At 39.5% G+C, this 12,017-nt stretch overlaps 1 protein-coding gene and 1 pseudogene across 2 annotated transcripts; both read left to right on the top strand.

Moving 5' to 3' along the window:
• Positions 1-2,123: 2,123 nt before the first annotated feature.
• On the top strand, positions 2,124-5,543 carry LOC112221500 (annotated as a pseudogene).
• Positions 5,544-6,327: 784 nt separating this feature from the next.
• Positions 6,328-11,493, top strand: LOC112221665 (prostaglandin E synthase 3). 2 transcript variants are annotated; one of them, XM_024383877.2, is made up of 8 exons: positions 6,328-6,538; positions 7,597-7,710; positions 9,049-9,118; positions 9,254-9,352; positions 9,603-9,725; positions 9,811-9,882; positions 10,062-10,080; positions 10,257-11,493. In XM_024383877.2, coding segments are annotated over exons 1-8 (519 nt in total). In that variant the 5' UTR covers positions 6,328-6,536; the 3' UTR covers positions 10,277-11,493. The 2 variants fall into 2 exon arrangements, with proteins under 2 accessions (XP_024239645.1, XP_024239646.1); XM_024383878.2 differs by having other exon boundaries at positions 6,331-6,538; positions 9,603-9,692.
• Positions 11,494-12,017: the final 524 nt, after the last annotated feature.

Raw genomic sequence — 12,017 nt, 5'->3', positions numbered from 1 at the left:
CATGTATACACTCATAATTTCATAGATCATTTCTGAGTACAGTGGTATAATAACACATGTTCCCCAGCCCCATTGGTTTATACTTCCTGCTTTAGTTTTTACTTGTAAGCAGAAATCAGGAGGATAGAATTATGATCATATTTGGTCAAATGGAGGGCGGGGGAGTGCTTTGTATGCATCTCTGTGAGTGGAGTAAAGGTGGTCTAGAGTTGTTTTCCCTCTGGTTGGACATGTGACATGCTGGTAGAAATTATGTAAAAGGAATTTGACGTTTGCCTGCATTAAAGTCCCAGGGCCACTAGGAGCGCTTCTTCTGGATGAGCATTTTCTTGTTTGCTTATGCCTGGCCTTATACAGCTGGTTGAGTCCGGTCTTCATGCCAGCATTGGATTGTGGTGGTAAATAGATGGCTATGAATAATATAGATGAGACTCTCTTGGTAGAGAACTCTCTTGGTAGATAGTGTGGTCAGTGTGGTCTACAGCTTATCATAAGGTACTCTACCTCAGGCGAGCAATACCTTGAGACTTATATTAGATAATATTATATTATTAGAAATCGCGCACCAGCTGTTATTGACAAATAGACACACACCCCCACCCCTCATCTTACCAGACGTAACTTCTCTGTCCTGCTGGTGCATGGAAAATCCCGCCAGCTCTATATTCGTTGTTCAGCCACGACTCAGTGAAACATAAGATATTACCATTTTTAATGTCCCGTTGGTAGGATAATCTTGATCGTAGGCCATCGATTTATTTTCCAATGATTGCACGTTGGCCAATAAAATGGCTGGCAGTGGGAGTTTACTCGCTCGCCTACACATTTTTAGAAGGCAGCCCGACCTCTGCCCCCTTTTTCTCTGTCTTTTCTTCACGCAAATGACAGAGATTTGGGCCTGTTCCCGAAAAAGCAATATATTCTTCGGGACGACTCGTCGGACCCGTTAAAGGAAAAATCTTCTTCCTGTTCGAGGTCAGTAATCCAGAAGTTCTTCTCGGTCATAAGAAACGGTAGCAGCAACATTATGTACAAAATAAGTTTTTTTTAAAGTTACAAACAACGCAAAAAAACTAACAAAATAGCACAGTTGGTTAGGAGCACGTAAAACATATATTTTTATTTATTTATTTATACATATATATATATATATATATATATATATATATATATATATATATATATATATATACACTCTCTATTATATATATATATGCTTCACTACACGCTCCACTGCTTTCATTGGTGCAGCTAGAAACCACAAGTGTGTATCCTTTAATGAAATAGCACACCGTGAAAAGAAAATTCAAGTAACATTTATTGTGCTGTTGTTACATGTCATTTGCGGCATGCATCATGAGCAAAGTCGTTGTAACCTATAATTTCACTTCCCCTGTGAGAACTATGAGCACAGGACTTGGCTTTATTGTACCGCAGCCGAATAGCCTGCCAGCCTACCAAAGCTTGCACAGTGTCCATTACAGTGTAGAAGAACTAGTCTCTAGTCCAAACCGTTCAATATTTACCCATATTATCAGAGCTTCATCTTATTCTTTCTATTTCTATGGCGGATTTGAGTCCGCAATTTATGGAAAATGCCAAAACATTGGAGATAACAATCAATGGGGAAGTCAAATATACTCGTTTCCGCTATCCAACTATGGCTAAGTTTTCCCCTAAATGCTTATGACAAATCCAGCTCCAGAACCAGCCATAGCCTAGACAGCTGGCTAATCTTTTGTATACGGTGTAGTGAAAAATAAAAAACAGCAACAACAGATAGTATTAAATAGCAAGATAAGGTTAGCATGCTAGCTAGCTACACCTTCTGTTGTCAATGCCCCTTTTTTGTTGTTTCTCCACTCAACCTGGAAATCACTGCTATGTAATTCTTCAGAGGTGGAACCTAAACAAGCATTTCCCCTCTAGGACAGGAATTATGTTGAAATAGGGGTCGGCCTTGCCCTCTGGTGGGGCCCTTTTTAATGGTTGTAATGACTTTCAGATCAGTTTCCTACGGACAATATGTTTCTTGCACACTATAGGCAATACGTTTCCTATGGACCACAAGTTTTCTATGGAGAATAAAGCAATGATCTTCTCTATCAACACCAGGCCAGGTGATGGGCAAAACCAGGGTTAACATCAGGAAGTCCAAGAACATCCTGTTTGTCATCCCCAAGCCAGACATTTTCTTCGGGAAGCTAAGGCAAGTGACACTATTTGAACCATTGTGTGGTGTTTATGTTTCTGTTATTCACCCAATGTTCACCCAATGTTATTGGGTTTTTAAAACAAAACAGCCATAACAATTTACGTAAAAATACTTAATACTTAGATGTTTTCTCTGCTAGATCACATTTATAAATAAAAGCACAATTCGTTTTTTGTTGTTGATAAAATGTGATTTTTGTAAACAAATCAGTTTTCATCACTATTGATGTTTATTGCTTTGAACTAAACAAATTGTAAGGAAAATTTTTACATACAGTATTTTATGGAAATTATAAATGTGCCCCATTGAACACAAATTAAGGCCGGACTACACACACAGTTTTACTGTGTGTTGCAAATTTATTTTTTGCACTTAATCTCTGTTTTACTGTCCTTCTTGATGCTACCGGCTACAATCTAGAATGATGAAAACACTTAGTTCAGGAATTGTACTAACATCTCACTCACTCACATATATAGTTACAGCAGGCCAAGGCAGGAGAGTCAGACACACACACATGCAACAACATCACTCACACTTACTTCCGGTATTGGAGTTGTTGGTTCTGTGGGTCGGGCAGATGGGGCACCAGCATCCTCCTCCTGATTCCTCCTCACGATGGCTGCAGAAGCTGTGGTCCTTGGGATATGTTGCCTACTCTGGATTTGAGGTCTTACCAATGCCTTTCCCAGCTCCTCAAGAAAGAGCCGTCTCCTCTGGAGCTTCCTTCTGTTCCAATCTTGGTTCAATGCCATTCAGATGATGTCCAAGATTTGAAGAATATCACAAGTCAACTTCCTCTTGAGGAGCTCCTGTCCCAGCTTGTGCGAAGTACGTTTTTTATTCCATGTGATGTTGTGGCCACGGAGTCCCTGTGTCACGTCCAGGACAACCTGCATCCCTTGATTATTCTCAGGGGCTCCTCCATCTGGCTTCCCCGTATACGCTTGCAAGTTCCACGCATATGATGAAGCAGCATCACAGGCAGCCCAGATCTTGATTTCATATTTTGAGGGTTTAGACAGTATGTACTGCCTGAAGAGGCAGTGGCCCCTAAATGGCATAAGCTGCTCATCAACGTTGGGCCCTGGGTTGTAAAACAGGGGAAGGCTGTCCACCCACTTGTCCCACACTGACCTGATTGCAGCTAGCTTGTCTCTACCGCCGAGCTGGTCTGGTGTCTCAGTTATCAAAGCGGATAATCCTGAAAATAATGTGGAAGTTTTCCAGAGACATTGTAACAAGGAAAAGTTCTCTGCCAGTTTCTGCATCCCATAGGGATTCTGTGGATTCCACATTGGATCTGAAAACACCAGCAAGGATAAGAACCCCAAAGTATCCACGTAAATGAGTTTGGTCAATTTCCTTCCATCTCTCTACAAAAATGTGCCTTCCCTCCGAATTAGTGCGGTCCAGAATGATTTTCTGCATGGTGTCTGGGATGAACAGTTCAAAAGAAGACTTTATGTCCTGCACATGAGTAACCACCATCTGCGTCGGCCCTAGTTTTATCCCTATCAAATTGACAGCCATGTGGGGTGGCTCATTCCTTGGGCAAGAAGACCATTCAATTGCACCATTTTTTTTACATGCTTATTTCTCCTCCTGCAGGCTGCTGATGAACTGGTTGTTGAAGGGCTGGTCCTGGGGCTGTCTGCTGATGGGCTGGTCCTGGGGCTGGCTGAGGGTCAATCTTCTCCTCTTCTTCCAACTCACTGTCAGACTCCGAATTGACAGAGACATGATCCTCATATTTGGAAAACACTAGCTTCTCTCTCTGCAAAAATGATTTCTAAGAGATTATTTTTGCTCAATGATTGATTGTGGTATGGAGCCACACATGCAAAGCTATTTATTTGATGTGTCCCAATTTGTACCGGCTGGGGTAGAGTGTGGGAAAATACAGAATTTTTCACAATGTATTGTAATAACATTGTGCTTCTACACCTGCATTGTTTGCTGTTTGGGGTTTTAGGCTGGATTTCTGTACAGCACTTTGAGATATCAGCTGATGTAAGAAGGGCTTTATAAATACATTTGATTTGATTTGTGTAGTTTCACGCACTACAAAGGGTAAAGAGTGCGAGAAAAGTTGGAGACAGGCAGACGGGCAGGGAGACAGACAGACAGGTTCTTGGTACTATGTTGAAACAACAGGCCCAGGGAGGAGGAAGACAAGAGTGAAGTCCCACAGCAAACCTTTTTGTTTAATTTTGATGTGTTTGTACCTACACACCCACCTTTCCACAATTTTAGTACACTTGGATAACCACATATGTAATATAAATGTGTAGGGGGGTGTGCACTCAATGAAAATGTAATCTTTTACATGTTCGTCACAGAAAATGAGCCAAGGCCAATGAGTCGCAGGTAAAAAAAAAAATTATTGTATAATAACTATTTTAGTAAACATTGAAAATGTAACCACACAAGGGTTAAGTAGTAATCAGAAATGCGAGGATAATCATTTATCCATTGCATCTGGGTTGGATCTGAAAAAGTGTGTCTTCTCATTTCAGATCGGATGTGATTACTTTCAAAAAGTTTACAAATACCTTAAAAAATTGCTATAAATGCCATAAGCAATTTATTAATTAAAGTATTTATGTTAAGTTCTTTATGAATTAGAGATATTCTTGCAATTCTGTTTTCTGAGAGTGGATTTCCTTTTCTTCCAGATTGAGTAGTTGTCCCAACAAGCTCAGCTGGCAGCGGCAGAGAAGTTCAAGGTCCAGGGAGAAGACAGAACGTCCAGCATCCAGGAGAACACACAGAAGCCCACAGTATACAAGAGGAGAGCAGAGAGGAAGAGGTGAAGGGTCGAAGTTAGCGTGGCCCCATATCTGTTTGTGCTGTTCTGTCAGATCTTGAACCAACCTCCATCCTCTGGCGTTTACTTAACTATCATAAAACATTGTTTATGACGTCAGCAGTTTTTACTTCCTCATTATGCTCTAACAGTATAAGCAGTTCCTTATGCACTACCAATGTGTTCCATCATGCTTTGCAGGTTGATGAGACAGCTGTGAAGGACATTGAACTGGTGATGTCACAAGCCAATGTGTCTCGACTGAAGGCTATATGAGCGCTCAAAAGCAACAATGACATCGTCAATGCCATCATGGTAAGAATATTTAATTGGCTGTCAATCTGTTGTAAATGTAATATCATGTGTAATTTACGTTTTTCTTTGATTTCTATGTTGTAAGGTGATTACAGGCACATCTGGACATTACAGTTCTAGATTATTTTCTGTTCTATTCCATGTTGGAATCTCCTAAAATGCAAAAACCTTTTGAATTCTTCTTTGCAGGAGCTGACCATGTAAACACCTAACAACCATGAGGACCAGGTCCAGTCCAACCTTTTAATAGACGTTGTCTGAATTTATTTCAAGGCTAGAAATAAAGTTGTTGAATAAGGAGCCAGCAGCATACCACCCTGCATACCACTGTTGGCTTGCTTCTGAAGCTAAACAGGGTTGGTCCAGGTCAGTTCCTGGATGGGAGAACAGATGCTGCTGGAAGTGGTGTTGGAGGGCCAGTAGGAGGCACTCTTTCCTCTGGTCTAAAAACATATCCCAATGCCCCAGGGCAGTGATTGGGGACACTGCCCTGTGTAGGGTGCTGTCTTTCGGATGGGACGTTAAAACGAGTGTCCTGACTCTCTGAGGTCATTAAAGATCCCATGGCACTTATATTAAGAGTAGGGGTGTTAACCCCGGTGTCCTGGATAAATTCCCAATCTGGCCCTCATACCATCATGGTCACCTAATAATCCCCAGTACAACTGGCTCATTCCTCTCCCGTGTAACTATTGCCCAGGTCGTTGCTGCAAATGGGAACGTGTTCTCAGTCAATGTACCCGGTAAAATAAAGGATATGGAAGATTTTGTTTCTGTTTAGTGTATTTATGTTTCCCATTTATTGGTAATTAAATACAAAAATCACATGTATATATATATATATATATTTAATAAAATGTTTACACACGTAACACCTGTTCGTACACACCTGCGTTGTACAGGTGAAATCGTTGAAATGTTACAGATCGTGTGTGTGCGTGTTGCCACGGTAACGGCGTTCAACCTAGGCTTCAGGTAAAGCGCGCGCAAGAAACTTCCCCCGGCACGAGAGAATGATCCAGAAAGGTCTCCAGACCGTGATAGTGAAACCAGCGATTTCGAGAGATACGTCATTGCGCAGGAGAACGAGGAAACATTTTGCCCTGTCATATTTAGCTACGGATTGAACTCGATTATCCAACAGCACATTGTGACGAATACTGCCTTTTTGGAGCGGAAAGAACTAGATCGCAAGAGATGTAAGTGTGGGATGGCGGGTCGGATGAGAGAGCTAGCGTCCAAAGCAATGGCCACCCTTGCGAATGCAGGGTAGCGTGCTAGCAATTTAGCCATAGCTAGCTTCAAGTTTTGTTACTCAGAGCTTAGCTATGTTAGCTAGCCAACGTTACTTGTCTGGAATGCTCCGACATGTATGTATAGCAACTCTGCAATAAAAGTACATTTTGTCCACGGGACATAAACTGCAACGCTATAGCTTTAGCTAACCGTAGCTAGCTAACGTTAGGCCTACATGCACATGGGGTTACGATTAGTGGGAATGAATGGAGCGCTTGTCAGTTCACTCTAGTCGAATTGTCAGCTTTACACGCCAGGAAAAGTCTCATTTGAGCCGTAATGAGATATTATCAGTAATGCAAGGCTGGGCTTTAGTTCTCCACAACGGTTACATGAGCAGATAGTCCTTTATTCACGTGGGCTAGCTATTTCCTTGCAAATATACTAGCCTAGCAAACGTTACTGGCTTGCAAGTTGGAGTGACATTCCATGTGACCTGTCTAGCTAGCTCGTTAGTTCATATATGGAAGGGTGTTGGATCTGGTTAGCCAAGAATAACCATTAGGAATTGCTAGCAAAACCACTGAAATAAGGGCAGAGACCAGTGACAATGAGCCACCTGATCAAGTATAACCTTGGATCAGGTTGAATGGGTGGAGGAGCTAGACTAGCTTGGCCACCTGATGATGAATGTACTCGATGTATTGTATTGAATGTAACCAAACAATATTATCTATCTTCGTTAGCTAGTCAATGCTTAAATTAAACGTGCATGCTTTTTCTGTTTCTCCTGATGACGCATGCAACAGACCCGGAGACTGCTTTCTAAACAGCAAATTATTCAGTTTTGCATCCAAAATGAAAGTATTTTATCCCTTCATTGTTTTCCATCCCAATTTCCTAATGATGGGTTTGCAATTTCCCAAGTCTTTATGTTTGGATTTTATGAACAGAACCTAGAAGACATTGGCTGTTGCTTTGTATTGGACTAATAAGTCTTCTCTTCTCTATTGTCCAATAGGCAGCCAGCAACAGCAAAGTGGTTTGACAGAAGGGACTCAGTGTTCATTGAGTTCCTGGTAGAAGACAGCAAAGATCTTAAAGTAAAGTTTGAACAATCAAAACTTGATTTTCGGTAAGCTGCTTCACCATTACCCGGGACACACTGCAGTTTAATTGACACTGATGTTAGGGTCAATTGTGAGCTGTCCATAAATTACGTCTATTGCACTTGCAGAAGCAGTTTCCCGGACACAGATTAAACCTAATCCTGCCTGGACTAAAAATAATATTTATTTTCCTTTTAGTCCAGGAATAAGATGAATTTTATCGGCCATTACTGTCTGAATGAGCAAACCGTTCATCTACAGTGCCTTCAGAAAGTATTCACACCCCTTGACTATCCCTTTGAGCATGGTGAAGTTATTAATTACACTTTAATCGTGTATCAATACACCCAGTCACTACAAAGATACAGGCGTCCTGCATATCTCAGTTGCTGGAGAAGAAGGAAACCGCCCTAACCCATGAAGCCAATGGTGACTTTAAAACAGTCAGACTTTAATGGCTGTGATAAGAGAGAACTGAGGATGGATCACCAACATTGTAGTTACTCCACAATACTAACCTAATTGACAGAGGGCAAATAAGGAAGCCTGTGCAGAATACAAATATTCCAAAACATGCATCCTGTTTGCAACAAGGCACCAAAAGTAATACTGCAAAAATGTGACAATCAAATCACCTTTTGACCTGAATACAAAGTGTTATGTTTGGGGCAAATACAACACATTACTGAGTACCACACTCCATATTTTCAATCATAGTGGTGGCTGCAGCATGTTATGGATATGCTTGTAATCGTTAAGGATTTGGGAGTTTTTCAGGATAGAAATGAAACTGAATGGAGCTAAACACAAGCAAAATCCCAGTGGAAAACCTGGTTCAGTCTGCTTTCTACCAGACACTGGACAATGACCTAAATCACAAGGCTAAATATACACTGGAGTTGCTTACCAAGAAGGCAGTAAATGTTCCTGGCTGAGTTACAGTTTTGACTTAAATCTACTTGAAAATCTGGCAAGACTTGAAAATGGTCGTCTAGCAATGATCAACAACCAATTTCACAGAGCTTAAATTGTTTTTAAAGAATAATGGGAAAATGTTTCACAATCCAGGTGTGGAAAGCTCTTAGATATTTACCCAGAAAGACATGGCTGTAATCGCTACCAAAGGTACTTCTACAAAGTATTGACTCAGGGGTGTGAATACTTCTGTAAATGAGATTTCTGTATTTAATTATCAATACATTTGTTTTCACTTTCATTATGGGGTATTGTGTGTAGATGGATGAAAAAATAGATATATTTAATCAATTTTTAATTCAGACTGTAACACAACAAAATGTGAAGTAAGTCAAGGGGTATGAATACTTTCTGAAGTCACTGTATTTTACTCTGTTCTGTCTTTTCAGTTGTGTTGGCGGGATTGAAAACCTCAAACACCAAAATGAATTGGACCTTTTCGACTCAATTGACCCCAATGTAAGTATTATTTTTTTCATTTAGCTGCTGAATCACCAACTGCAATGACCTGGATGTTAAATAGGATGAAAAGATGATCCCTCATACAAAATGACTTGTAATATATTATGAGCATCTCTCTTCTTCTCCTTGTAGGAGTCCAAGCACAAACGTACAGACAGGACTGTGTTGTGTTGTCTAAAGAAAGCAAAGGCGGGTATTGCATGGCCACGGTTAACGAAGGACAAGGCAAAGGTCAGAAATGTTTTGGTACAATATTCTACATTCCCTCTTCTGTTTTGAATTTCTGGGCTCTTCTTCAGAAAGTTTCTCGGAGTAAGAGTGCTGATCTAGGATTACATCCCTCATGTTCATGTATCTTATTCATCAAAAAGGTCAAACTGATCAGCACTCCTACTCTGAGACTAAGATCACATAAGAGGGGCATTTTGTCTTAAATGTTGGTTAAAATGTTGATTTGGGATGTCTGTTTTGTTTTCCACAGTTTCAATGGCTGGGTGTCGACTTCAACAACTGGAAAGACTGGGAAGATGATTCTGATGAGGATCTGTCCAGTTTCGACAAATTCTCAGAGGCAAGCAAAAGCAAGCATGTCATGTTGCACAAAGTGTGTAATGTTTATAAATGTGTTCAATTATTGTATTTTTTTTATTTTTTATGTCCAAACAGTGATTGTTGTCTCTTATTTTCAGATGATGAACACGATGGGAGGAGAAGACGGTATGCCAGATCTGGGCATGGGTGGTATAGAAGGTCTAAAAGAGGTTTGTTTCTCTCTTCTTTTTTTGTTATCTCCAAATTAACTTTACAGCAAATATCAAAGGAATTGCAAACATGTAACGTTACTGTATATGATGATGTAAGGAAAAGGATATCTACTTGCTTTTATGTTTTGCAGTTTTGAGTAAATTTGACACTAATCGTCCATTTCTTTTATTTACAGCACGACAGTGATGATGAAAGTAAGTTTTGATAACGTTTTAGCACACGACCAAAGAATGTAGCAAGCAGACATTCTTGAGCATTTTCACAGTACATTTAATTTTAAGTTCCTTGAAAATCCTCATACCATCCACACATGAGTGATGTTGTGGAATTGGTAGATTGACTTTTTACCTTAAGTCTTCTAACTTTTCAGAGATGCCAGACTTGGAGTAATGGGAGCATTAAAGGACGTTTTGTAACCGATGACAACAAGGAAGTAAAGCCTCCAAAGGTCGGTTGAAGAGAGAAATTAGAGATGAGTTATTGGTAGCCGTATTTGAAAGGAGGAAACGTCACCAGTTTTCCAAACGCATCACAGGAAACTCGCTGATGAAAGACTGTCTGTCGTAACATGACACCAGAGCATTCTTTAGCCACTGTCCTAGTGTGGTGCTGTTCTAATTCTGCATGGAAAATTCTGTTGTTTCCATGATGTGTTGTGGGGTTTAGTTCTATCATCCTTTAACTTAACCAGGGGCCAAGTTGTGGAACATTCAGATTGAAATACGTAATGTAGATCACACACGCCTCTGACATGTAGAATTAAGGAATCATGTCGGTTCTATTCATGCTATTTCTATCTGCAACGTTTGACAATATTTGCCTGCTGAATGTGGCCCTGCTCTGATGGGATAATATCTTAGTTACACCCCACCTCTCCCTTTTTTATATTTAATAATGTCTGTGAGGTTACGTATTAAATTTAGACATATTTGTGAATTGTAAATTAGGGGGAAAAAACAGGTTTCAAAACAACCGCCTATTTTCAATAAAGTAGTTTCTTTTTTAAATTAAAAATGTCCCATTTTATTGTTCATACTGTTCATTTTGTTTCAGTTTGATTTTTGTTATGTATCTATAGTTTTAACTCTAAGCAAATATTTTCCCAGTGTACATTAACGTGCAAATATTACAGGTAATAGTTCATTAATTGATTTTAAATATTGAGGTATTTAAATGAATATGCATGTTAACCTTATTTTACAGTATAACTTAAGTTGTACGTTATAATGATACAACCTTTCCGTGCAATCGCATTTTGCGAGGATGTTTTTTCTTTATTATATATCAATGTAAATACCGAACATTTTCAAAGGATATACCGGTAGTTTATTTCAACATTTTGGACATTTTGTATCAAACAAAAGTGTTGGAGCAGATGTCAAAAATATTATTTATTCTATTTTCAAAAGGGTGCAGAAACATAACAAAAACAACTTGGCCATAAATTACCTAATTTAATTTGCAAGTGTTAAAGCAAATGCACTACTATGTTTCGGCAACTTCTTCTCTTTTTTTTTTGCAGATCAGGTTAAATAAATTTCAGTTTGTTAAATGCAGTGGGAATTTTTGTTTCCGTATTTCTAATAAACTGTCTGAGACTAAGTTCATGTTTGGAGGTTGTCCGGTTTAATACAGTGTCTCTTGCTACTTAAAGTGAGAATAACATGTCTCCAATAGAGGGTATGAACAAAGATCATTTGTTATTTCAGCATTGTCACTTACATGCTTATACATCCTCTGGCCACCAGGTACTGCTGATGGTCTACCATGGCTACAAACCCAGATATAGGCTATTGAGAGAATCTATTCAGATTAGGAACCATCATATCAATATTATGTGCTGCCAGTCTAGGATACCTTACCTTTTGGACAGTCCCACTTGAAGTTTTCATTTTCCTCAATAAAATGATTTGCTGTTGGGTCAGTATAGGAGCATGCTAAATGTCACAACAGTGTGCCATTCAGAGAGAATAATATGAGACTTTAGTAAACACACACTAATTGAGGTCTTAATGTTGGTAATATTCTCCTTATTGAAGATGTATGCACAAACCATTAATTCCAGGTCCATTTTTACTTACATAAATTCAATCCCTGTTGGAGTTAATAAATATCAAATTTATATTGCGGT

The sequence above is a fragment of the Oncorhynchus tshawytscha genome, linkage group LG22, assembly GCF_018296145.1.
Source record: "Oncorhynchus tshawytscha isolate Ot180627B linkage group LG22, Otsh_v2.0, whole genome shotgun sequence".
Classification (NCBI taxonomy): Eukaryota; Metazoa; Chordata; class Actinopteri; order Salmoniformes; family Salmonidae; genus Oncorhynchus; species Oncorhynchus tshawytscha.
Note: the sequence above shows the minus strand (reverse complement) of the source record. Positions and strands in the feature narration are given on the sequence as shown.

What these genes read in the sequence shown, in the direction of transcription:
- LOC112221665 (XM_024383877.2), top strand. An exon ending in CAATCAAAACTTGATTTTCG is followed by an intron (nt 7,711 to 9,048) that starts GTAAGCTGCTTC and finishes CTGTCTTTTCAG; the next exon opens with TTGTGTTGGCGGGATTGAAA. An exon ending in TCGACTCAATTGACCCCAAT is followed by an intron (nt 9,119 to 9,253) that starts GTAAGTATTATT and finishes TTCTCCTTGTAG; the next exon opens with GAGTCCAAGCACAAACGTAC.